A 27,064-nucleotide genomic window follows, 5' to 3' on the forward strand; every position below is an offset into this window, starting at 1 on the left:
CTGTCTTGCGGAATTGGCGCGTTCTAATGCAAGTCAATGGCGGCGAAATCGCCGCGTTTCCGCAAAATTAATTGACATGCTGCGGATTTTTGACCGCAGCGTTAACGCTGCGGAAAAATCCGCATCATGGGCACAGCACATGCGGATTTCCATTGGGGAACATTGCTTCCCTTCTACCATGCGTTTTTCATGCGTTTCCGCGGCGTTTACGCAACTGCAAAAACGCAGCGGAAACGCATGAAATACGCATCATGTGAACACAGCCTTAAGGAGATTTTCTATTTATGCATATGGATCCTTATTCAATTAATGTAATTTTTTTATTCTCCATTGTATTATTTGGTGTATTCCTTTTAATTAATAATGTGCAATGTATTGGCAAACTTTGTCGAATTCAGTTCCATGACCGAATAAGTTAATGATTCACCTGATCCTGTTTTCCTGTTTTTCCCCGTATATATGCATCAGAATAGTTTCTTGTTTTCCATGTGCTGGATAATTTTAATGTATTTTTTTTGGAAAATAAAGTTTTCATCCATGTGAGAGTGCCGGATTTCTACTCTATTTTCCTACAGTTTTTCATACTCCTACTCCTCTATTTCTATCTCACTGTCAGACATCCATCCCTGACTGTGTGACAATGAAACAGGTGTACACTCCCAGTCATCAACTTGTGCCAAACTCAACTCCAACCTGGTCAAGTTGCTGTTGGTGCCGTCACTGATTTACCACTTGGTGAACTCCACAGAATTTTGAGAAATGATGGTGTGTTCTCATCCTTGCCGGAAGATGCCATTATTTCTTACAGATAGCGGTGCCTGGTCTGTGCTCACATGTGTAGGGCGACGTGGACACTTTCTCTGCACCATAGAGCAACAACTATGGTCATGTACAGTACATATCTTTCATGGCTCGCTGTGTAAAGGTTTTGAACAGCAGCGATGCAGCCTTGCAACCAGAACCTAGGATAAAAAGCAAACTGAGCAAATACCGTGCAGTAAGTAAATAAATATTAATAGTACATGTAAATTACATAGGGTACTTAGGTGACACAATTTTGATCAAAAGACCATAAAAGCCATCCCACCAAGACAAGGTTTACCCGATCATGATCATCTCTAATTCTTGTAGTTCTCCTCTCTACATGCCAGTAGGCCTCAAAATAGATGGGGGCAGAGCAGGGCCCAGACTTGACTGTTTATAGCTTTACATGGGCAGTTGTTTAAAGACCAAATGCACAGCCCAAAAAGAGGGAGCCACGCCTCTATATGTATAAAGCACAAAAAACTACAGCAAAACCAAAGAAATGAGCCAGAACACATGTTGGTATACAGTGGGTACGGAAATTATTCAGACCCCTTTAAATTTTTCACTCTTTGTTTCATTGCAGCCATTTGGTAAATTCTAAAAAGTTCTTTTTTTTCTCATTAATGTACACATTAATGTAATTTATGAAAAAAGAAAAACTGAAATATCACATGGTCATAAGTTTTCAGTCCCTTTGCTCAGTATTGAGTAGAAGCGCCCTTTTGAGCTAGTACAGCCATGAGTCTTCTTGGGAATGCAAGTTTTTCACAGCTGGATTTGGGGATCCTCTGCCATTCTACCTTGCAGATCCTCTCCAGTTCCCCTAGGTTGGATGGCGAACGTTGGTGGACAGCCATTTTCAGGTCTCTCCAGAGATTCTCAATTTGGTTTAGGTCAGGGCTCTGGTTGGGCCAGTCAAGAATGGTCACAGAGTTGTTCTGAAGCCACTCCTTTATTATTTTAGCTGTGTTCTTAGGGTCATTGTCTTGTTGGAAGGTGAATCTTCGGCCAAGTCTGAGGTCCAGAGCATTCTGGAAGAGGTTTTCATCCAGGATATCTCTGTACTTGGCCACATTCATGTTTCCTTCAATTGCAACCAGTCGTACTGTCCCTGCAGCTGAAAATCACCCCCATAGCATGATGCTGCCACCACCATGTTTCACTGTTGGGATTGTATTGGGCAGGTGATGAGCAGTTCCTGGTTTTCTCTATACATACCGCTTAGAATTATCACCAAAAAGTTGTATCTTCGTCTCATCAGACCAGAGAATCTTATTTCTCATAGTCTGGGAGTCCTTCATGTGTTTTTGAGCAAACTCTATGCGGGCTTTCATATGTCACTGAGGAGAGGCTTCCGTCGGGCCACTCTGCCATAAAGGCCCAACTGGTGGAGGGCTGCAGTGATAGTTGACTTTGTGGAACTTTCTCCCATCTCCCTACTGCATCTCTGGTGCTCAGTCACAATGATCTTGGGGTTTTTCTTTACCTCTCTCCCCAAGGCTCTTCTCCCACGATTGCTCAGTTTGGCTGGATGGCCAAGTCTAGGAAGACTTCTGGTGGACCCAAACTTCTTCCATTTAAGCATTATGGAGGCCACTGTGCTCTTAGGAACCTTGAGTAATGCAGAAATTCTTTTGTAACCTTTGCCAGATCTGTGCTTTGACTCAGTTCTGTCTCTGAGCTCCTTGGGCAGTTTCTTTTGAGCTCATGATTCTCATTTTGTCTGACATGCATTTTGAGCTGTGAGGTCTTTATATAGACAGGTGTGTGACTTTCCAAATCAAGTCCTATCAGCTTAATTAAACACAGCTGGACTCCAATGAAGGAGTAGAACCATCTCAAGGAGGATCACAAGGAAATGGACAGCATGTGACTTAAATATGAGTGTCTGAGCAAAGGATCTGAATACTTATGACCATGTGATAGTTCAGTTTTTCTTTTTTAATAAATTTGCAAAAATTTGTACATTTTCTGTTTTCTTTTTCAGTCAAGATGAGGTGCAGAGTGTACTTTTAATGAGAAAAAAAAACCTTTTTAGAATTTATTAAATGGCTGCAATGAAACAAAGAGAGAAAAAATTAAAGGGGTCTGAATACTTTCCTAACCCACTGTAGGTGAAATGTGTGGGTGCACATTCCACATCCACTCCTGGAGAGCCAATTTATGAATAAGTAGTAGATTGACCAAACACGGCAAGTCTTTACTGTTTGACCACCACTACCCCTTTGTTTCCCAGACCATTGCCCTTCCCCCATAACCTCCCTTTCCAACATCACAGAAGGAGACCTCACTCGCCTCCTCTTCAAATCACACCTCACCACTTGCGTACTCGACCCAATCCCACCTCCTCCCCAACCTCACCCCCACACTCATCCCATCCCTAGCCCATCTCTTCAACCTATCACTAACTTCTTGTACCTTCCTCGCTGCTTTCAAACATGCCACAATCACGCCCATCCTCAAAAAGCCATCCTCAAAAAGCCATCCCTCGACCCAACCTCCTTGTCCAGCTACCAGCCCATATGGCTGCTCCCATTTGCCTCCAAACTACTTGAGAAACACGTTCATACTGTACTTTCCTCTCACTTCTCATCTAACTCTCTCTTCGACAACTGACAATCTGCCCCCCCCCCCCTACCATTCCACCAAAACTGCCCTTACCAAAATTACTAATGACTTACTTGCTGCCAAAGCTAACAGACAATTTTCTGTATTCCTTCTTCTTGACCTGTCCTCTGCCTTCGACACAGTTGACCACTGCCTCCTACTACAGATCCTTTCTTCCTTTGACGTCAAAGACCTTGCCCTATCTTGGATCTCCTCATACCTTTCTAACTGCACGTTTAGCGTCTCACACTACCTCCTCATCCCACCCCCTCTCTGTTGGAGTCCCTCAAGGCTCTGTCCTAGGACCCCTACTCTTCTCAATCTATACCCTTGGCCTGGGACAGCTCATAAAATCCCATGGCTTCCAGTACCATCTGTACGCTGATGACTCCCAGATCTACACCTCCGGCCCAGATGTCACCTCTCTGCTATCCAGAATCCCAGCATGTCTATCAGCCATATTCTCCTTCTTCTCCCCTCCCTTCCTCAAGCTCAATGTGAACAAAACTTAACTCCTCACCTTTCCCCCATCTCGCATATCTTCCCCACCTGATCTTTCTATCACAATAAATTACATCACACTTTCCCCAGTACCGGCAATCTGCTGCCTCGGAGTGACCCTTGACTCTGCCCTGTCCTTCAAACCCCACATCCAAGCTCTCGCCACCTCCTGTCGCCTCCAGCTGAAAAATATTTCCAGAATCCGTCCTTTTTTCAACCCTCAATCTACTAAACTGCTTGTGCATGCCCTCATCATCTCCCACCTCGACTACTGCGACATCCTCCGCTGTAGCCTACCTGATATCACTCTTGCACCCCTCCAGTCCATCCTTAACTCTGCTGTGCGACTGGTTCATCTCTCGCCTCGCTACTCCTCTGCTACCCACCTTTGCAAATCCCTTCACTGTCTTCCAATTGCCCAGCGTATCCAGTTCAAACTATTAACACTAACCTACATGGCCATCCATAACCTCTCTCCTCTGTACAGCTCTGAACTAATCTCCCGATATATTCCTTTACGTAATCTCTGGTCCTCCCAAGATCTCCTTCTCTCCTCCACACTTATTCGCTCCTCACCCAATCGCCTCCAAGATTCCTCCCGAATATCTCTCATCTTATGGAATTCAGTGCCTCAACACGTCTCATTAGCCTCTATATTTGGATCCTTCAGACTGAACCTGAAAACACATCTCTTCAAACAAGCTTACAGCCTGCCATGACCTTGCTTGCTGCCACCTCAACAACACCGGAGCTACTGAAACCCCCCAACCTACTGTCTCCTTCCCCATTCCTGTAGAGTGTAAGCCCGCAAGGGCAGGGTCCTCTTCCCTCCATACCGATATATCATTGTTAGTTTGCTTACTGAGTGATATCTGTATTTGGTATGTAACCCCTTCTTATGTACAGCACCATGGAATCAATGGCGCTATATAAATAAATAATTAGTATAAGGTGATCTCTCCCGAAAACGAAAAAAACAGTTATCCGCCACCCTGGAAGTTAGAAAATAATCAGCCATGGGCCTAAGGGAGGACTGACCTCATAATGTTACATAACTGACCTGCTAGATAGATAGTACAATTTATCTACTTTTAGTGTGAAAATCTGATGTAGTTTTTTTTTAATAATAATTTTTATTAGTATTTTTCAAAAAAGAACATAGCATACCAGACTAAAATGATAATCAAATACTTGTTCGCAGACAAGTTATAAAGTTATAATTCTCACAAGATTGATTGGTAATGCAAAACAATACAGACAATAAAAAACCTAATAACATAATAACATTGTAACTTACATCAATTTAGTTGACATACAATCCAGTTGATTTTCTGATTTATTGAAGCCATCTTGGTAAAATAGACCTTCTATACTCATATTATAAACCCTTACCTAATGATCTCTCTATCCTACTTTTTCTTTCCCTTCCTTAACTTAAGCGTAGTGGTCCTAGGCTATTTTTAAGATCCACCAATATGTACCAAGCTGTAGAAGTGAAAGGTTCCACCATTTTCTTTTTTTTCATTGAGTGAGCAACAGTTCACAATAAACTGTTTCCATTTCGGAAGAAGTTTGCCAGCTTGCGTTTCCTTATTACTAAGGGCATCTTGTTGCTCCACTCCCATAAAATGTTTCATTTGAGCTGTCAATTCTGCAATAGGGGGAGTGTTGGGGTCTAGCCAATATTTAAGTAATTGTTTTTTTGCCAGAATAAGCAGGGTGTGGAGCAATTTGGGTGGGCCTCCTATCTTCCCACCAGGGTTCTCTGTATTACTCCATAGGCCGTGTATAAGGTCGGAGAATGGAAGGTGACATTTAGGGCAAGCTGTTAGCTTATTTGATAGCGGATCTTTTTTAGGCATGTCAAATGCGTAAATGGCGCCATGCATGATTTTATACTGAGTTTCTCTCCACGATTCATTTATAATGTGTTTTCTTAGGATCAGGTCAGGCTGGAATTTATTATCATAAATTTCCACATCCTCCAGCTGTTGTCTCCAATATTTGAAGAAAGTGTCCGGGTGCACCCCTAGTAGATTAGATCTAATTACAGGATAAATAACAGATATTGAAGGAGTACCCATTAGAGATAACAGAATGACATCTAATTCATTTTGGGAGACCTCAAAGGTTACATCTTTTAAATTGATCTGATGTAGTTTTAGGTCAAATTTATATAGAAATATGAAAAATTTTGAAGGATTCACAAGTGTAAGGCTAAGTGATCTGTAAAACAATCAGGGACAGACAACTATGTTTGCTGGGGACACTGCTGCAAATACTTTTTTAGATCCTACAGTGCTTTCATATTCGTATATTCAGGTAATGTTTCTATTGGCTTGCATGACATTGTATATATACAGTATTTTATATTCTAAGCCTTACTTTTTCCCCAAAGCCATGGCTTATGTGTATATGACCAATCTCCTCCAATGTTCTTTGCTCTGTGTTAAAGTGCTTGTACCTGTCAGAGAATGTATGATGAGGAGTCACCTAATAAAACTGATTACAAATCCCTTTTATGATTCCCCTCTGAATATATAACTGGAACCGATTCATGACAGACACAGGGAAACATGAACTGAAAAGATGAGTATAATAGAGAAGTGAAAATTTGAAAGGACATAACCTGGTGGCCTAAGGCTATGTGCACATGATGCTTACCAGCCTGCGGCCTCGATGTTCCGGAATAGCAGCGGCGGCTTACGCTCATTATGCAAATGAGCGGCGTCATATCTTTTTTTTTCACATATGGACTTTCCTCAAAGAGGTTAGGTCCATGAGGACAGTTCGCATGCGGACCTGCGAGAGAAATTCACATGCTGCGGTCTGAAAGACGCACCACATGTCAGTTTCCGCGGGTGATCCGCATTTCTAAAAATCCCATCCACTATGCTGTAACATCTGTTGATTTGACACTGCATAAACAGGCAGCGTCAAACCAGCAGTGTCAACGGATCGTGTGTACAGCTCATAACACTGTAATCTATCAGTCTCTCTTTTGTGGTCTATGGTCTTAGTCTGTAAATTGACTCCTCTTACAGCTTGCATGGAAATACTATAAAGTATATAATAAAATAAATAGTAATACTCCAATGCAATGTTACTGAAAAATAATAAAATCAATTTTATTCTTGGCAGATGATTGTTCCAGGAGCTCAGAGCGACGCCTGATATCAGATTTTTCAGCTAATGATCTTGAAAACACAACAGATACTTGTGAAGAACATGACATTATACCAGATACACCTCAAGATGTTATCAGAAAAAATCTGTCATCTGATTCTTTTCAGCAGGTCCTTTATTCTGCTTCATCAAAGACAAACGTGCAAAACAAAAGTCACAGAAGGGCTGTTGAACATGAAATAGCTTACATAAGAGAGAAACCATTTTCATGTTCAGAATGTGGAAAATGTTACAAAACTAAATCAAGACTTGTAGCACATCAGAAAAGTCACACAAGGGAGAAGCCATATTCATGTTTAGAATGTGGAAAATGTTTTACAGAGAAAGGAAATCTTGTTAGACATCAGAGAAATCACACAGGGGATAAGCCATTTCCGTGTTTAGAATGTGGGAAATGTTTTACAGAAAAATCAAATCTTGTTAAACATCAGAGAATTCACACAGGGGAGAAACCTTTTTCATGTTCAGAGTGTGGGAAATGTTATTGTGCGAAATCTGATCTTGCTACACATCAAAGAATTCACACAGGGGAGAAGCCATTTTCTTGCTTAGAATGTGGGAAATGTTTTAACCAAAAATCAAATCTTGTTAAGCATCAGAGAAGTCACACAGGGGAGAAGCCATTTTCATGTTCAGAATGTGGAAAATGTTTTACAGAAAAAAGAAATCTTGTTAAACATCAGAGAAATCACACAGGGGATAAACCATTTTGTTGCTCAGATTGTGGGAAATGTTTTACAGAGAAATCAAGTCTTGTTAAACATCAGAGAATTCACACAGGGGAGAAACCTTTTTCATGTTCAGAGTGTGGGAAATGTTATTGTGTGAAATCTGATCTTGCTATACATCAGAAAATTCACACAGGGGAGAAACCGTTTTTTTGCTCAGAATGTGGGAAATGTTTTAACCAAAAATCAAATCTTGTTAAACATCAAAGAATTCACACAGGGGAGAAGCCATATTCATGTTCAGAATGTGGGAAATGCTATTATACAAAATTTTATCTTGCTGCACATCAGAGAAGTCACACAGGGGAAAAGCCATTTTCTTGTTCAGAATGTGGAAAATGTTTTACAGAGAAATCAAATCTTGTTAGACACCAGAGAAATCACACAGGAGAGAAGCCATTTTCTTGTTCAGAATGTGGGAAATGTTTTACAGATAAATCAAGTCTTGTTAAACATCAGATAAGTCACACAGGCAACAAGACATTTTCATGCTCTGAATGTGGAAAATCTTTTAAACGAAAATCAGATTTAATTGTGCATCAAAAAATTCACATAGGACAGAAGCCATATTCATGTCCAGAATGTGGGAAATGTTTTACAATGAAGCACCACCTTGTTAAGCATCAGAGAACGCACACAGGGAAGAAGCCATTTTCATGTTTCAAATGTACAAAATGTTTTACAGAGAAATCAAATCTTGTTACACATCAGAGAATTCACACAGGGGAGAAGCCATATTCATGTTCAGAATGTGGGAAATGTTACAGAACTAAAGCAAGACTTGTTACACATCAGAGAATTCACACAGGGGAGAAGCCATTTTCATGTTCAGAATGTGGGAAATGTTTTGCAGAAAAATCACATTTTGTTACACATCAGAAAATTCATACAGGGGAGAAACCATTTTCATGTTCAGAATGTGGAAAATGTTTTAAGTTGAAACCAGATCTCATCAGACATCAGAGAACTCACACAGGGGAGAAGCCATTTTCATGTTCAGAGTGTGGGAAATGTTTTTGCGATAAATCAGATCTCTATAGACATCGTAGAACTCACACAGGGGAGAAGCCATTTTCGTGTTCAAATTGTGGGAAATGTTTTAATCGGAAAACAAATCTTGTTGCACATCTAAAAACTCACACAGGAAAGTAGCTATTCTCTTTTTTTAATTGTTATATTGACAAAATGTTAAAGAATAAAATACAAGTTACAATAAAGTCTCCAAAGGAAAGGGAAAACACTTTAGAGCAATAAATTATTTTTAAAACATGTACCCAATTACCTGTGACTTGTTATTGAAAAATAATTAGTATCCAAATAATACCCATGTACAGTAATAATGTATATGAACATTGTATATAATATATTTTACATTTACATTACCACTGCAGCTCAAAACGGTTGTCCAGTGATGCTTTTTCCCATTTAATTTTATATTCACAATGTAGAGATGCTGCTATACATGATCAAGACAGCTGCTAAGGTCATCATTCAATGCCGAGCTTGTCTCATTAAATTAATAGGGTGACCTGATAGTTTGATGTGACCAGGGGCGTTCATAGAAATTATGGGATCCCAAATCAAAATTCTGAATTAGAAACTCCTCACCCCTCAAACAAAACAACTATTCACCAGACTCCCTTTCCAACTCCTAACTCACAGGCTCCTTATTGGCCACATGGTCTACCAATTTTGGCAGTACGTCACTGGATGAGACCAGTTAAGAATCAAAGAGTTGTCTCAACAATTGTCCTGATCATTTACAGTAGATTCTCACAATGCCTGATGTCCGATCATGTGGATGAGAGAGGCGTAGGATAACCCATTTTCAATTTCAAACTTATTACCAATCTATGCTAAAATGTACTTGTAAAACTGTATTTTGAACTATATTAATTTATTGTTTAAAGGGAACCTGTCATGTGAAATATAGCATTCTGAACCTACGCCGCACCCGCACTTATGAACGCTGCTGGGGGGAATAAAGTTCATTTCCTCCCAGCAGCGGGGTTCTAAGTGCGGATGTCGGGCATTTTCAGAACACTATTAACATACAGATTAACAGCGTTTCCTCACATGACAGGTTCCCTTTAAATGTTAAAATCTTGCCTTGAATCTATTCCATTGAGGGGGAACTGGTATTTTAAATATAAGTTTTTATTTAAAAATTGGCATAGTACATAGTTTAGTTGAGAGATTCAGAATGAAAGTTTGTCCTAATAACCACACAAAAGAAAATGAGAAATTCTTCACCCTGCGAGCTGATATGACAAGTGCTAATTTCCTCGGAGTGCAGCCTATGTATGAGAGATTACAGACATTGCAGGTAATTCTATAAATTTATACCCCTGAAACGCATAAACCAGTGTCCTGGGACCTTGCTGGATTAAGCCCTCCACCTCATAAAAACACAGGCCAACATTTTTTGGACTAACAACTTTTTGGAATAAAGCTTTGGAACATATTGCTTTGGTGCCGGATTTCTTCATATTTCTATTGGACTCTGGGATTTCAGCCAGGCACAAAGGGACAGGTGAGCAGGAAAAAAAACACTTTTTTTTACTTATAATTTTAATTGACACCTGAGCATTATATAAGGTGCCTCAACCCTGTTCCATTTGTGCATTTTAAACTAACATGATCAGGCTAAGGATATTATATGGAGGGATTCTTGTATTAAAGGGATTGTCCACTCATCAGACAACTTCTTCCCAATCACTGTTTCCCCCAAGTAAAATAATAGCAGCTATACTCAACTGCATTGGGTTATTTTGGCACTTGCTCTCTCGGGGCTTCCGGTACATTATGTCAGGAGATCCCTGCAGTCAATCAGTGGCTGCTTCACTCTCTCCCCCTTCATATGTAAATGACATCTGGAGAGAGTTAGAGAGCAGCAGCAGCTCTGACTTTTTCTGGATGTCTGTTTTGTGCAAAAGAGGAATGTTTAAAGTGACCACTGATTTGGCTGCTGGGATTACATGACAACTATGTCACGTGAGCTCCAGGAGAGTTTTCTTTAATTCCTAGCTAGTGGTTCTAGAAAGGTAAATGCAGAGAAACTGTACAACAGCACCACTGAAAATTAACTTCTTGAAAGTTGTCTGGAGAACATAAAGGGAGAACAAAGTTGGCTACAATTGCAGAGATTTAGTTGCTTAGATTTATTTTCTCTAAGGCCTTAAGGTGAGGACCAATTTTTTTTCTCAATTCTGTGGTTATCACAAATGTTTACAAGCAACATATTTCAAGCTGTGAAATCAATAAGCTTCGAGTGATAAATTCGAACTGTTAACATTTGATACAGAGCAATAATTTGTAATGTGTCCTAAACCACATAGTTCCTACTGGAGTGGTGTGCGCCTGACTGTATTCTTCTTATTGATTAGACCATTTCTCTTATATTTTATCAGATATATTGTATAATGTTTCAGCTATTGCCATAGCATCTTGCATCCTTTTCATGATTGAATATTTATTCCTTGCTGTTATGTTTTTGCACATTCATGTATTAGTAATAGAGATGGGAGAATCAATTTGCAGAACTCTGGTTCATCTTCTGGGTCAGTAATCTGTGATCGCTGTACAGGAGGCCTGTGATCTCCTTACTTCCCGGTTCCTTTTTTGATTAGCTGAGCTGGCTGAGTGCCATTATTACAGTGTGATATTAACACAATATTGAGCCAGCCCGACTAATCAAAAGAGGAACCAGGAAATCCGGGAGATAAGGAGATTCGCAGGGTTCACATCCTACTGTCACAGATTAGTGACCTGGCAGATACATGAATATACAAAAACATCTCTAGTACTGCTTTGCTTTTCCCCTGCTCCTCTGTCCTGCTATTCAGCATTTTAATCATGATTAATCTTTTAATGTATGTGATTTTAGTATCCTGATAATCTACTACATCCCACACTGAATAAAGAAGTATATTTGTGTTTTTCATTTGCTTTTCATATTCATATAGATCGGGTAAGAATTTGATCTACTGTACATGATGTGATCTTTCAGTTAGGTTTTATTATTCCTCATGCTTTAATATTAGGTGGTATCTTCCTTCCTTCTTGTTATCAAGGTAGGTTGTAACACTCCTCAACATTGAAATTGCAAAACATAAAAGGACAAGCTGTAAGGTCTCTAAGATCTGAAAATTATCAAATTTTCAATCACCTGTTCAGCAATGCAATATAGTAGGCACTCAACGCAGGAGGGGCATGCGGGGCATTTGTGCTAGGTGCTGCCAGCAGGGGGATGCCATCAGGCAGCCTGATGTGGCGATCCAAGTTGTTAACCCCACTGCTACATTTTGCTGCCCTCCGTATTGGGTTCAGCTGACGTCTGAGCTAGTTGTCAAACTCACAGCTGGCTCAGAAAAGGAGTTACAGGCCCCCATCAATGAATTGTACGTTAGTCTTTCAGGAGTGAGTGCTATTGCAGTCCTGACTGCTAGCACTTCCGGGTCAATGTGACATCAGCAGTGTGATCCTGTCCTCTGATCATGCTGCTGGCGTCACTTTCCGGCAGTGCAGAGGCGTGAAGAACATACATCTGGTAAGTGCTCCCTGGATCTGAAGAAACAAAAGATTTATTGTAATTGAGGCGGGACCAAAACAATATAGTGAGCAGGAAGGGGGGGGGGGCGGCTGAGGAAACAATATCAGGAGCAGATGGAGGGGATTGCTGTGGAAACTATAATGGGAAGCAGGGGGAAAAGCTGTGGAAATAATATAGGGACCAAGGGGGGTGGCTAAATATGGGGATTGGGAATGCCATGGTTGTGGAAGTAATATGGGTAACGGGGAAGAGATTGCTGTGGAAACAATATGGGTAGCGGGAAGGAAATGGTTGTGGAAACAATATGGAGAGTGGGGAATGACTGTGGAAACAATATGGGAAGTGGGGCGATTGGTTGTGTAAACAATATAAGGAGCAGGGGGAATAGTTGTGGAAACAGTATAGGTGGAGGGGAAAAGTATGAGGGGACACAGTATGGGGTGATGTATAAGGAGAAAGTATGGATAGTGCGGGAGTATGTGTGAGGAGACAGTACGACGAGCGGGGAGAGAATGTGAGGAAACAGTATGGAGGGCAGGAGGATTTGTGAGGAAACAGTATGAGGAGCAAGGGGGGAATGGGTGAAGAAACAGTATGGGGGGATATATGATGAGACAGTATGGAGAGTGAGGGGGTGAATGTGTGAGGAGACAGTATGGTGAACGGGATATTGGAAAATGTGAGATAAGATAATATTGGGAGGGAGTAGGGAATATGGGAGGTAACAGAAGAGGGAAATATGCAGAAACAGTATGAGGAGTGAAGATGATTTGTAAAACGACAATATGGAGAGCACGGGGGTAAATATGTGAAGAGACAGTATGGTGAGTGGGGGGAATGTGGGAGTAGACACATGGGGAAGAAAAGTGTGAGGGAACAGAATAAAGACTGGATTGTGTGGGGGGTATAACGAGGGGGTAGTGTGGAGGGACAGTGTGTGAGCACAGCAAAGTAGACAGTATACCCTATAGTAATGTCCCCACCTTGGTTCCATCTAATAGTAATCTTCCCATCCAGGTCCATCTTATAGAAATGTCCCCATCCTGGTCCCATATTATAGTAATCTTCTAATCTTCCCATCCTGGTCCCATCTTATACTAACCTGCTAATCTTCCCATCTTGGTCCCATGTTATAGTAAAGTCCTCATCCTGATCCCATCTTATACACTGTGTGCAGAATTATTAGGCAAGTTGTATTTTAGAGGATTATTTTTATTATTGATCAACAACTATGTTCTCAATCAACCCAAAAGACTCATAAATATCCAAGCTTAATATTTTTGGAAGCTGGAGTGGGTTTTTTTCGATTTGGCTATCTTAGGAGGATATCTGTTTGTGCAGGTAACTATTACTGTGCAGAATTATTAGGCAACTTAATAAAAACCAAATATAATCCCATCTCACTTTTTTATTTTCACCAGGTAAACCAATATCAGTGCACAAAATTTAGAAATAAACATTTCTGACATGCAAAAACAAAAAAAATTAGTGATCAATATAGCCACCTTTCTTTATGATGACACTCAACAGCCTTCCATCCATAGATTCTGTCAGTTGCTTTATCTGTTTTCGATCAATGTTGCGTGCAGCAGCCACCACAGCCTCCCAGACACTGTTCTGAGAGGTGTACTATTTTCCCTCCCTGTAGATCTCACATTTTATGATGGACTCCAGGTTCTCTATGGGGTTCAGATCAGGTAAACAAGGGGACCATGTCATTATTTTTTCTTCTTTTAGACCTTTACTGGCCAGCCACGCCACTACTCCTCAAAGAAAGCTGTGCCTGCGCTACACCAGCATGTCGCACACAACATCACCGCTTCCTTGAGAAACTCTGTGTGTGACAGGGTGCATTTCACCACAGACGCTTGGACGAGTAGGCATGGACAGGGGCGTTACATGTCACTGACTGGGCACTGGGTAACTATGGTGACAGCAGGACAAGGGGCTGCTGTCCAAATCTTGCCGTCCCCACGAGTTGTGCATCAATCCTCTTTATCTAGAAGTTCCTCCACTGCTTCTGCCTCCTCAACCTCCTCTCGGTCCTCCACCTGCACCCAAAGCCTGTCTGGTAATGCCACCCGCGTTCTAACTGCGCAGAAGGAATCCTGCACACCTCCTTACTATGCTGGCAGCAGGGCTCAACGGCATCAGGCGGTGTTTACTTTGAAATGTCTGAGAAATGTGAGTTACACAGCTGAGGAGTTGTGGTTAGCTCTGGAGACCGAGTTTCATGAATGGTTGTCTCCACTGAACCTGCCGCCAGGGAAGGCCGTGTGCGACAATGCTGCAAACCTGGGTGCGGCCCTTCACCGGGGCAATGTCACACACGTGCTTTGTATGGCTCACGTGTTGAACCTGGTTGTCCAGCTATTTTTAGCCCACTATCCCGAACTAGATGGCCTTCTGCAGAGGGCACGGTCACTGTGTGCTCACTTCCGCCGTTTGCATCCCGCAGCTCAACGACTTACATCTCTACAGAAGTCGTTGGGCCTGCCAGTTCACCAGCTGAAATGCGATGTGCCGACACGATGGAATTCAACTCTGCACATGTTGCAGCGACTGTGGCAGCCCCTACGAGCCCTGGTGCAATACGTTATGACGTATAGCCTGGGCCAACGAGATCCAGAGGTGGGGCAAATCACGCTGCAGGAGTGGTCTCAGATCAGGGACCTATGCACCCTTCTGCACAGTTTTGAAATGGCGACGAAGATGTTTAGTGGTGACGATGCCATTATCAGCATGACTATTCCGGTCATTTACATGCTGGAGCACACTTTAAACAGTATTCGGAGTCAGGTGGTGGGACAAGAGGAGGGGAAGGAAGTACAGGAGGAGTCGTATGTGGAAGGGATAACATCTCCAAGGTCCAGACGGTCGGCAGCACCAAGGCGGCAGGCATGGAAGGGTGGGGGAGAGGGATTAACGAGGGCGCATGGTAGCAGCCAAACTGATGAGGAAGGTGCAGGAGCCGAGTAAGAAGTGGAGGACGAACTGGCGATGGGCAGGGAGACCTTGATCATATTTCTGTTGTGCGAGGTTGGGGGGAGAGGGCAGAGGAAGGAAGCATGATTCTTACCTCGCCACCAACACAACAAGGACTTGGTCCTCCTGGATGCGCAAGACACATGACTGCCTTCTTCCTGCACTACCTGCAACATGACCCTCGGATTGTCAGAATTTGAAGTAATCCCGACTACTGGGTTGCCACACTCTTAGATCCCCGGTACAAAAGTAAATTTGCTGAAATAATTCCTGCCATAGAAAGGGATTCACGCATTCAGGAGTATCAGCAGAGGCTGTTACAGAATCTTAGATCTGCTTTTCCACAGAACACCAGTGGTGCACGTAGTGAATCTCACAGTTCTAACTTGCCAACCGTGGGACTGTCGAGTCGTCTTCATCACTCAAACCGTAACAGTAACACCGTATCTGCTGGTGACAGTAATTTTGCGGAATCGTTTCACCAATTTTTTAGACCATCCTTTGCAAGGCCACAGGAGACAAGAAGTCTGACATATAGTCAACGCCTAGAGAGGATGGTACAGGAGTATCTCCAAGTGAACATCGAAGCCATGACTGAGTCACTGGACCCTTGCTCACTTTGGGTTTCCAATCTGGAAAAATCACCTGAGCTCGCCACTCACGCCTTGGAGATCTTGTCGTGCCCCGCAGCCAGCGTTCTCTCTGAACGTGTGTTCAGCGCTGCTGGTGGTGTGCTGACAGATAAGCGCACGCAGCTGTCCACTGAGAATGTAGACAGATTCACGTTCATAAAGATGAACAAATCATGGATCCCCAAGGACTTTTCTACCCCTGTGTCATCCTGGGGAGACTAAAAGCTTGAGGATTTTGGAAAATCACCTCACCAACCATTTTAAGCAACTCTGGGGCAATTGATGCAACTTAAGTGGTGTCTGTGCCACAATTTTTGGAAAAAATGGAGACTCTTTTTGGAGTCCCCTTGCTGTGTTTTACATGACGTTGGCATCGTCAATTCCAGGTGGGTCAGGTCGCTCCCCCCCCTTTTAACCGTAAGAAACTACATACACTATGGCTTGAGGTAACACAGATGGTTGAGTCTGCAGAGCTGTTTACTCATACTGTAGCCTGGGAATCACAGGTCTGCTCCAAAGCTTCAGTGTCTGCTAGTCAGCGTAGTAGCCCAGCTGTGATGCAAGCTACACCGCCTGTGTATCTAATAACAATTTTTTACTGCATCTAACCCAGGAAATACACTGTGTTCCAAATTATTATGCAAATAATATTTTCTCAGATTTTCCCAAATTACCTATATGAATTGCAGTCATTGTAATTTTCCAGTCAAATAACTATTAGAGTACAATTGAAAGGTTTTTGTACAAACTGCCTATGATAACAGTATATTTTAAAAAAAATAAAAACTCAAACTGCACTCAAAATGCATGTTCCAAATTATTATGCACAGGAGAGTTTTCAACCTTTTCATTTTAATAAAGAACAAAAAAATGGTCATTTTTGAAATTATAAGCATTAGCAGGTTATTACAAACTGAAATCAAACAGTTTTCAACTCAAAACTTTATTCTAGGTGATGTAACATTTGCACATAGGACCCTTTGTTCGAAAGGAGCTTCTGAACTCTCTCGTCCATTGAATTTGTCAGGTTTTGGATGGTTTCTGCTTCAATTGTTTTTCATGAGGACAGAATACTCTCCCAGAGCTGTTGCTTAGATGTGAACTGCCTCCCGCCATCATAGACACTCCTTTTGATGATGCTCCAGAGGTTCTCAATGGGGTTGAGGTCAGGGGAGCATGGGGGCCACACCATAAGTTTGTCCCCTTTTATGCCCATAGCAGCCAGAGATGCAGATGTGTTATGTGCAGCATGAGACGGGGCATTATCATGCATGAAAATGATCTTGCTGTGGAATACACGGTTCTTCTTCTTGAACCATGGCAGGAAGTGCTGTTTGAGAAACTCAACATACATTATGGAGTTCATCTTTACCCCTTCAGGGATAATAAAAGGACCGACAATCTCTCTCCCTATGATTCCAGCCCAAAACATTACTCCACCTCCTCCTTGTTAGCGCCGCTGTTTGCATGGGGTGTCCATCAACTAGCCATCCTCCACTCCATCCATCTGGACCATCGAGATCATTTCAAGCATGATAATGCCCCGTCTCATGCTGCACATAACACATCTGCATCTCTAGCTGCTATGAGCATAAAAGGGGACAAACTTATGGTGTGGCCCCCATGCTCCCCTGACCTCAACCCCATTGAGAACCTCTGGAGCATCATCAAAAGGAGTGTCTATGATGGCGGGAGGCAGTTCACATCTAAGCAACAGCTCTGGGAGAGTATTCTGTCCTCATGCAAAACAATTAAAGCAGAAACCATCCAAAACCTGACAAATTCAATGAAAGAGAGAGTTCAGAAGCTCCTTTCGAACAAGGGGTCCTATGTGCAAATGTAACATCACCTAGAATAAAGTTTTGAGTTGAAAACTGTTTGATTTCAATTTGTAATAACCTGCTAATGCTTATAATTTCAAAAATGACCATTTTTTTGTTCTTTATTAAAATGAAAAGGTTGAAAACTCTGCTGTGCATAATAATTTTGAACATGCATTTTGAGTGCAGTTTGAGTTTTTTATTTTTTAAAAAATATACTGTTATCATAGGCAGTTTGTGCAAGAAACCTTTCAATTGTACTCTAATAGTTATTTGATTGGAAAATTACAATGACTGCAATTCATCTAGGTAATTTGGGAAAATCTGAGAAAATATTATTTGCATAATAATTTGGAACACAGTGTATTTTTGGGCTAGTAGCAGTGTCTCGTAGTCAGCGGAGTAGCCCATCTGAAGCAAGCTACACCGCCTTTGTATCTAATAACAATTTTTAACTGCATCTAGCCCAGGCAATACTTTGGGCCTAGTAGCAGTGTCTGCTAGTCAGCAGAGTAGCCCAGCTGTTAAGCAAGCTACACCGCCTGTAGATCTAATTACAAATTTTTAACTGCACCTAGCCCAGGCAATACTTTGGGCCTAGTAGCAGTGTCTGCTAATCAGCGGAGTAGCCCAGCTGTTAAGCAAGCTTCACCGCCTGTAGATCTAATTACAAATTTTTAACTGCATCTAGCCCAGGCAATACTTTGGGCCTAGTAGCAGTGTCTGCTAGTCAGTGGAGCAGCCCAGCGGTTAAGCAAGCTACACCACCTGTACATCTAATTACAAATTTTTAACTGCATCTAGCCCAGGCAATACTTTGGGCCTAGTAGCAGTGTCTGCTAGTCAGCGGAGTAGCCCAGCTGTTAAGCAAGCTACACCGCCTGTAGATCTAATTACAAATTTTTAACTGCATCTGGCCCAGGCAATACTTTGGGCCTAGTAGCAGTGTCTGCTAGTCAGTGGAGTAGCCCAGCTGTTAAGCAAGCTACATCACCTGTGTTTTGGACACTTAATTTTTTCAAAGGAAATGCTTCGGGCCCCCAGGACACTCAGTCAAGAGCATCGGGGAGGCGCAACAAGGCAAAGGGGCTGGGACTGGCGGTAGCACGCCTTGCGGCGGACCGCCAAGCTCGATCCTTATAAAAGCTTTTTAACTGTAGCAGCTTTAGTGGACGCTACTGGAGCTGGAACTCTTTTTTTTATTTAGAAAAATACAAAACACACACAAAACACAAATATAACTACCGATACAAACATCATACAGAAAAACAAAAAACCCCAACAAGACATAGCCCAAATCCTAAATCCCAGAGTCCAGTTAAACTAACATATAACATGGAAAAGTCTCTCACTCTCCAGGAGACCCCCCAGCTAGAAAAGACCTTAACTTGCCTCTCTTTACAACAACCCCTACCATTCGCCACATTCATACCTGCACATTTACACCTGACCCCCTAAGAAAACCAAAAGTCTGGCCCATCGCCCAAACCAATAAAGATAGGCCACCTGGCCAAAAACGTAATACTTATATTACTATGCACACGAAAATTTATTTATTTATTCCTTCCCCCACCATTTTTTGAACACCCAAGGTCTGTGGCCTCAACATGCTTTTCAAGGTCCCACGAAAGTTTGTGGCCTTTTTCCACACACAAAGGGTCCTTTTTCCCGCATCCCGTAGGACGTCCATATTCTCAAAACCCCTCCCCCCCAGAAATCCCCCACCTAGCCTACACTAAACCCCCCCCACGTGCAAAATATACATACATATACATACAAATACATACAAGACATAACATTACTATACATATATATACAATACACAACATAACTATAATAATATACACCACATAACAATATAACTACTAACCATATATTTAAATTTTTCCCAACCATGAACCAAAATCAGACCCAAGTTCAGTGCTTGCAAGCCCTATATTCAGGTTTCCAATAAAGTAAAACAAAACAAAACTCTACAATGTGAGGGGCGCAGCCCACCACCAGGAAACTGGAGACTACAGAGGCTCTCACCCTAATCTAACACATAACACCCTGTCCCACCCTGTTAAAGAAAAAGAAAAATCTGTGCCTACCGCCCTACCAATCTTTGCCTACCTGTCCCTCACTGACCCTCACTAGCAACCTAACACTAACTACCTATCCCTGAAGACTGTCCCTGCCTGTCCCTCCCTGACCCTACACACCTATCTGACCCTACAAATAAATATAAAATATAGAAAGAGACTAAACTCACCCTATCACAGACACACATAACCTAACTCTCCCTAGGGCACAGTAAATGAGAACCCCCTCCATAGAAGGGAAGCCCTCCCTGCACCCAGCCTGTCGTACTCCAGCGAGCGCACTTTTGCCAGGTCACCCAGGATGTTCCTAATCACCTCTTCCCGGGGGAGGGCTTTCTGCTGGGTGGACACTAAACACCGTGCTTTCCACGTGTAGAACCTCGTCACTAAGCTAACTAAGAAAACAGTGCCCCGATCTCGGCCACCAAGGGACCTGAATGCTCCATAGGCCCACTCCGCATAGGAAAGGCCTGCCAGCCTGGGCCAGTCAATGGAAGCACCCACCCTAGTGTAGACCTCTGTATTAAAGGGACACCGAAGCAGGAAGTGCTCCATGATTTCAAGCATGCCGCCACACTCCTCGCATGGACAATCCCGGTCAACAGAGTTCCTGTACTACAGGTTGTCCCTCACATATAGTCTCCCATGGAAGCAGCGCCAAGCTAAGTCCCAAAACTTCAAGGGAATCCGCTTAGAGTTCAATAACCCAAGCCCTACCTCCAGATCCCGGCTTGGGCAATCCTTGAGTGCCAGGGGCTTCTGAAAGTGGGTCAACAGGACCCTATTGTCAAGTAACCTCCTTGACAAGGTCTTGATCTCCCACACTCCCAGACCCCACCGGCAGATCACCTTCAGAACCGGGGTAGCATAAGCCGGAAGATGCCCATGAGGCGTTCGAAGGTCCTTCACCTGCCCTCCTGTCTCCCATTCCTGGAAGAAAGGCCGAAACCACCCCCTACAGGAGAATACCCAAGGAGGAGCCCTCTCTAACCAGAGGTTGGCAATGTTTGTCTTAATAAAGGTGTTTACAAGGAACACCACTGGGTTGACCATACCCAACCCTCCTAGTCTCCTCGTGCGGTACGTGACCTCCCTCTTGATTAGGTTCAGTCTATTCCCCCATAATACTTGGAAGAACAGGCTGTAGACCCGTGTCCAAAGAGGCTCTGGCAAGATGCAGATGCTGCCCAGGTATATTAATAAAGGGAGCAAATAACCTTTGGCCAGGCTAACCCTTTCCCTCAGGGTCAAGGACCAACCCTTCCACTGATCCACTTTCTGGGCGGCGATCTTAAGTCTGCCCTTCCAATTTTGCTGGGGATAGTCCCCCGGGCCGAAACTGATGCCTAAAATTTTTGCTGTGGCCTGAGGCCCTGAAAGGGTGTCCGGGAGATCAAAACTAGGATCTCCCCCTCCCAGCCAGAGACTCTCACACTTATCCCGGTTGATCATGGACCCGGATGCCATCGAGTAACACTCAACCTCAGACATGACCTAATCTGCCTCCCCTCTCGAGGATACAAAAAGGGAAACATCGTCGGCGTATGCCACTACCCTCAAGGTGGCCTCTGGCTCCGCCTGGTCCATCCTGATTCCCACCAACGGTCCACACTCCACCCTCCTTAGAAGGGGGTCGATCGCGAACACGTATAACAGTGGGCTCAGAGGACAGCCCTGGCGGACACCAGAATTCACCTCAAAAGGGTGTCCGACCCAACCGTTCACGAGCGGAAAAGTCTCTGCCCCATTGTATAACACTCTCAACCAATCAACAAACCTCCCGGGCAGACCGTACCTCAGAAGGACGGACCAGAGGTACTCATGGTTAACCAGGTCAAAGGCTTTTGCCTGGTCTAAGGACAGCAAGTACCCCTTCCAGTGACCTGCCCTGCTCTGCTCCACTGCCTCCCGGACATCGAGCACAGCACTAAATGTACTGCGGCCTGGGACAGAGCAGTGCTGGGCCCCAGAAAGGAGCCGGGGTGCAAATTTCACCAACCGATTAAAAAGCACCTTTGCCAGAACCTTTCAGTCCATATTGAGAAGCGCTATGGTACTCCAATTCTCAATACAGGACGAGTCTTTACCCTTTGACAGAATAATCAAGGCTGACTTTCTCATTGAACTGGGCAGAGTGTCCGAGGAGAGACACTCATTAAACACCTCAGTCAAGAGGGGGACCAAAGAGTCCCTAAAGGTCTTGTAAAACTCGGATGTTAAGCCATCCGGACCAGGCGACTTTTTGTCCGAAGCCCATCAATCGCCCGTCTAACTTCCTCTTCCCTGATTGCTTCTGCCAAAACATGAAGAGAGGGGTCATCCCCTGGCTCAGGGATGGTTTCAGCCAGGAAAGCCGACATCTCATCCCGATCAGGTTCCTTCCTCCCCAAGAGGTGCGAGTAGAAGGATCTGACCACCTCCAGGATCCCTGATTTGGATCTGTTCAGGGACCCCGTACTGTCGATCAGTCCTGTTACCACCTTACAACTCACTGACATTCTTTGGTTCCTGTAAGGGTCGGGTGAGCGGTACCTCCCGAAATCTCTCTCAAAAACCAAGGATGTGTGCCTATCATACTGGCACTGTTATGAACTGCTACAAGCACTAAGGAAAGATAGGAAAACTGTCCCTACAATAGGACTAAGCTGATTCCCTACGATGCAGCGGGGGACCTGTTCCTTGTGAACAGACCTGCCTAAGTCCTCGGCTAGTCTGAACGCAGACCTATAGATATAAGGGAGGGGTCCCTACAAGAACTAAGGACTGGGATATAGTTGGACACCTCCTAGCAGAAATTGTAGCAGAGCAAAGACAAACAAACAAAAAGTACTAGTGGTAAAAAGACCAAGCAAACTACAGAGTAAGGTAAGGCACCTGGCTAGCTTAAGAGTAAATGTAACTCTGAAGTCCAGCAAGGCCAGAAGGGCGGAGCTGGATTATATAGGCAGAAAGTCATGTGACCAACAAAATAGAAAGAAAACTAACAGGAGGGTTCTAACAGGCACCCCTTGAGCAAGGTGTTCACCCTGGAGATTTCCTCGCGGTCCCCTCCAGTCGAGACAAGCTGCTCGAGTTTCCTCCCCAGATCCCGATACAGGCGGTACCTGTTCAGGCCCCTGAGGCTCGAGAGCTGATGGAAGAACCTTGCAACTCTTCTTTTGAAGATCTCCCACCACTCAGACTTAGTACTACAGAGACCCAAGATAGGTACCTGGCTCTGAAGAAATTCCTCAAAGGATTGTCTTACATCCGCTTCTTCTAACAGGGACGAATTCAGCTTCCATAGGCCTCTCCCCATCCGGGGGGTCTCTGCAACATTCAAGGAAAAGAAATTGAAACAGTGGTCAGAGAATTCCACCTCAACAGCGGACACTGCAAAGAGACTGCCTCCTCCTTTAAAAAAAGCCCTATCTATCCTAGACCTACTGCTACCCCTATGAAAGGTGAAACCCCCGGGACCTGGGTGTGCCGGATGTGGACATCTACCAGGCGAGCTTCACTTGCTATGCTATTCAGGGCTATGCTATCATAAGCCAGCCGGTCTCCGGGGCCTCCCCTATCACGGGATCTAGTTATAGTGTTAAAATCCCCACCGAAGACCACCTGCCAGCTCGTAAAAAGATAGGGCTTGACGTTCAGGAAGAGACTGGGGGCCATAGATATTAATGAGCCGGAGCTCCTGTCCCCTCATGAAGATGTGAAGAACCAAGCACCTCCCTATTTCTACCTCAATCACCCGTCTGCATTCCACCGAAGCGGCCTTAAAAATGACCGCTACCCCGCTATACGGCTAGGCCGCAAGAGACAAGTATGAGGGCCCACACCTCCACTCCCTCTTTGCTTTATAAATGGCCCCCATGTCCGTTAGTCTGGTCTCCTGCAAAAATAAAATGTCAGCCTCAACTCGGGTGAAAAAATCAAAGGCCGTAAATCTGGCCGCATCTGACTTTATACTGGCGACATTAATCGACGCCAGAGTCAACGGGGTAGGTTCCGCCATCATGGGTGATTGAGTTAGATGGCCTTCTTTTTCATCGTACCCCCCTTCTTCCTCTCGCTGTCTGAGGAGAAGCCCGAGTCACCCCTCCTCTTTAGGGATACTGAGGTGTCCATGCCCGCCCCTCCAGCATCGGGCACCTCATTCCCAGCACAGGTTTCCTCACCTCTGGACCCCGGGGCAGTCCCCCCAAGGGGCAACTGAGTCCCCCGGGGGGACGGACCCCGTCGCCCTCTGAAGGCACCTTAGATGTTGTCTCCGGCTCCTTACCCCCGACCTCCGACACAGCAGAGTCATCGAGGGCTTGGAACCGATTGGAGAGGGGGATCAGAGGGGAGCCGATAAGCCCTTCCGTAGGCACCGTAGCGGTCGGGGGGGGGGCTTTAGATTTTTTTACCCTTTTCCTGTTCTTTTTCCTCCGGCTACTGGTACTTTTGTCACCCGATTTTTTTGGCTGCTCCACCACCTCCTCATCCAGGCTTTCATACTGGGAGGAGTTATTGGAAGCAGCCGCCTCCTCCCTCTCCATCTTCCTGATCTCCTCACTCACCGCCTTCTCCCCCAGGGCCTCAGAGGCACCAGCTGCAGCCTCCGGGGAGGGGACAGTCATCACCCCAGTCGCCTGAGGCTTATCCAGCCCCCTGTCCCTTCGGCGCCCCACCTGTTGCCACTGGCGGGCAGATGTATTCGCCTTTCCTCACTGACCCCTCAGCTCCCCTCCCGCCCCCACCTCCAGTTCCAGCAGAGGATGAGATGAACCACTGGGGACCCCCCCACGGCTCTCCCCTGCCTGACAAGAGATGGTGTTGGAAAAGGAACGGGGGCAGCGGCTATACGGGTGACCTAGATCACCACAGAGGTGACACCTAATGTCACCACAGGCCGCGGCCAGATGATCTACCCCGCCACACAAGGCACATTTCTGCACCTTGCAGCCCGCACTGAAGTGGCGGGGGTCACCGCACCTGTGGCAGACCTTCGGTTGCCCCTGGTAGAAGATCAGGATCCTGTCCCTCCCCAGGAATGCCGAGGAGGGGATGTGGGTGACAGTACCGCCTAAAACCTTCAACTTCATCATGAAGGTCCAGCCCCCTGACCAAATGCCAAACTCGTCCCGGTTCTTTTTGGGACCTCCGTGACTTCCCCATAGTGAGAAAGCCATGTCATGATATCAATCCCAGAGAGTGACTCGTTATTTGTTAGAATGGTCACCCTCTTTACGCCATTTTGGCGAGACACCGCTTGTACGGCAAAGTCTCGCCAGCCGGGCTCCCCCTTCACCAGTTCAAAATTCGACCAGAAAAGCTCTAAGCCCTGTGGCCGAACAAAACTGATGTCAAAGATGGAGGTACCAAAAGGATGCATCAGGGCAAAGATGTCAATCGCCCGGAAGTCCATCTTCAGGAGGAGCTCCACGACCTTCGCTCTAGGCGGGCATGCTTCACTGCCCCTCCACCGAAGACGGACCACATTCCTCTTGGCCACCCCCTGCCCAGCTGTCGGGAGGGACCACACTGTTTCCCCCTCCCTTTTATCTTGAAAGGCGGCCTGGCCGTGCCTGTCCAGCCAAAAGGCCAGGTACACCTCTCTTCCCTCTACCGTGATTGTCCGTTCTCCCTTCTTGAGGGCCTCCAGAAAACGGCGTTGCAAGTCACCGTCCCTGAGGTCCAGAGGCGAGGAAACCCCCCGAGAGGACCCCGAGGCCCCGGCAACTACCCCAGCCCCCTCCCCGTGCTCCCTGCTACCAACAGACACACCATTCACACACCCTACCGCAGACACATCCCCATTTGGATCCTCAGCCACCAGCACGTCCATACTCACACCATCCCCATTTGCATCCACAATCACCCCACTCGCCCCGCTCCCATTCCCATGCGCACTGGGGTCGATGTGTTTTGTTTTCTGGGCACACTTACCATGCACTGCTTTATTTCCACCTTCCACGTTACCATTGTTGTTGGTATTGCCACCTGCAGGTGGCGTCTTCCCTGCCGGGGGGTTCTGTACACAGTGTGCTGCTGGCCCTTTAAGGACCACACTGCATGCCTTAGGCTATGTGCCCACGTTGCATTTATGAATCAGAAAATTTCTGCTGCATAAATGCAAGTCCTCTCCCGGAAAAACGCATGCGGAATTCCGCACGCGTTTATCGCGCATTTTTCGCGCGTTTATCACGCGTTTTCCACATGCGGAATTGCCTTGCGTTTTTTATGCATTGGACTAAGGCAATTCCGCTTGCGGAAACGCAAAATTAAAAAAATCCGCAACATGTGCATAGAACTTGCGGAATCCCATTGGGGACCATGGGGTGCGGATATACATGCGTTTTTCAAGCGTTTACGCTGCGGAAATTCCGCAGCATATACGCTTGAAAAATGCTACGTGGGCACACAGCCTCAAGCAGTGCAGCACCACTGCTCCCAGTATTCCTGGAGCTTCCTGCTTTAGGCTATGTGCCCATGATGCAGAAATGCTCAGGATTTTTTCCTGAGCGTTTCTGCATCTCCCTGGCAGAAAAAATGCATGCGGATTGTACATGCGTTTTTCCTGCCAGGGACATGCGGAAGTGAAGCGTTCTTCACTTGCATTTCCGCATGCGGGTTGACAAGCGCTTTCCAAGCGATTTTAGCATCACTTGGAAAGTGCTTGTCAACTTGGTCACACTATATAAATCCATGCAAACAGCATGGATTTATATAGTGTGACCTAGAGAATGTCAAAAAATAAAAAAATAAATGTATACTTACCCTCCGATGGCCCGCGCTGTCTTGCTTCACCGTCTCAGCTGCCGGCAGCGGTGGATTGAAGGACCTGCCGACGTCAGTGTCGCGTGACCTGTCACATGACTCTGACGTCAGCGCAGGTCCTTCAGTCCATCGCGAAGTGCCGGGAATTAAGGAGGAGCGCACCGTGGGCCGCCGGAAGGTAAGTATACATTTATTTTTTATTTTATTCCTTTTTTACAGATTTTTTAATGGTAGCTGGGTGTGGATGAGACTCTCCTCTCCTACACACCCGGGTACCATAAGCACATTAGAACGCGCCAATTACGCAAGTACAGATGCAGTCTTGCGGATTTGGCGCGTTCTAATGCAAGTCAATGGCGGCGAAAACGCAGCACTTCCGCAAAATAATTGGTAGTGCTGCGTTTTTTCCCGTAAT

The 27,064-nt window shown here is 44.9% G+C and overlaps 2 protein-coding genes across 3 annotated transcripts in view; both read left to right on the plus strand.

Annotated features, from left to right (window-relative positions):
- Positions 1–11,708, plus strand: part of LOC141270718 (uncharacterized) — a 111,851-nt gene extending 100,143 nt beyond the window's left edge. The window contains exon 7 of one of the 2 annotated variants that reach the window (XM_073680808.1): positions 7,057–11,708. In XM_073680808.1, the coding sequence (XP_073536909.1) occupies positions 7,057–8,981 (1,925 nt within the window). In that variant the 3' untranslated portion in view covers positions 8,982–11,708. The remainder of the gene's footprint in view (positions 1–7,056) is intronic. The other variant, XM_073680809.1, reaches the window with a different exon arrangement.
- The window catches only part of LOC141271460 (uncharacterized), a 549,319-nt gene that overhangs the window by 186,528 nt on the left and 335,727 nt on the right, over positions 1–27,064 (plus strand). The gene's annotated exons all lie outside the window — the stretch shown is intronic.

The sequence above is a fragment of the Phyllobates terribilis genome, unplaced genomic scaffold (genome assembly GCF_046119375.1).
Source record: "Phyllobates terribilis strain yellow unplaced genomic scaffold, ASM4611937v1 Scaffold_5__5_contigs__length_657084704, whole genome shotgun sequence".
In the NCBI taxonomy this organism is placed as follows: Eukaryota; Metazoa; Chordata; class Amphibia; order Anura; family Dendrobatidae; genus Phyllobates; species Phyllobates terribilis.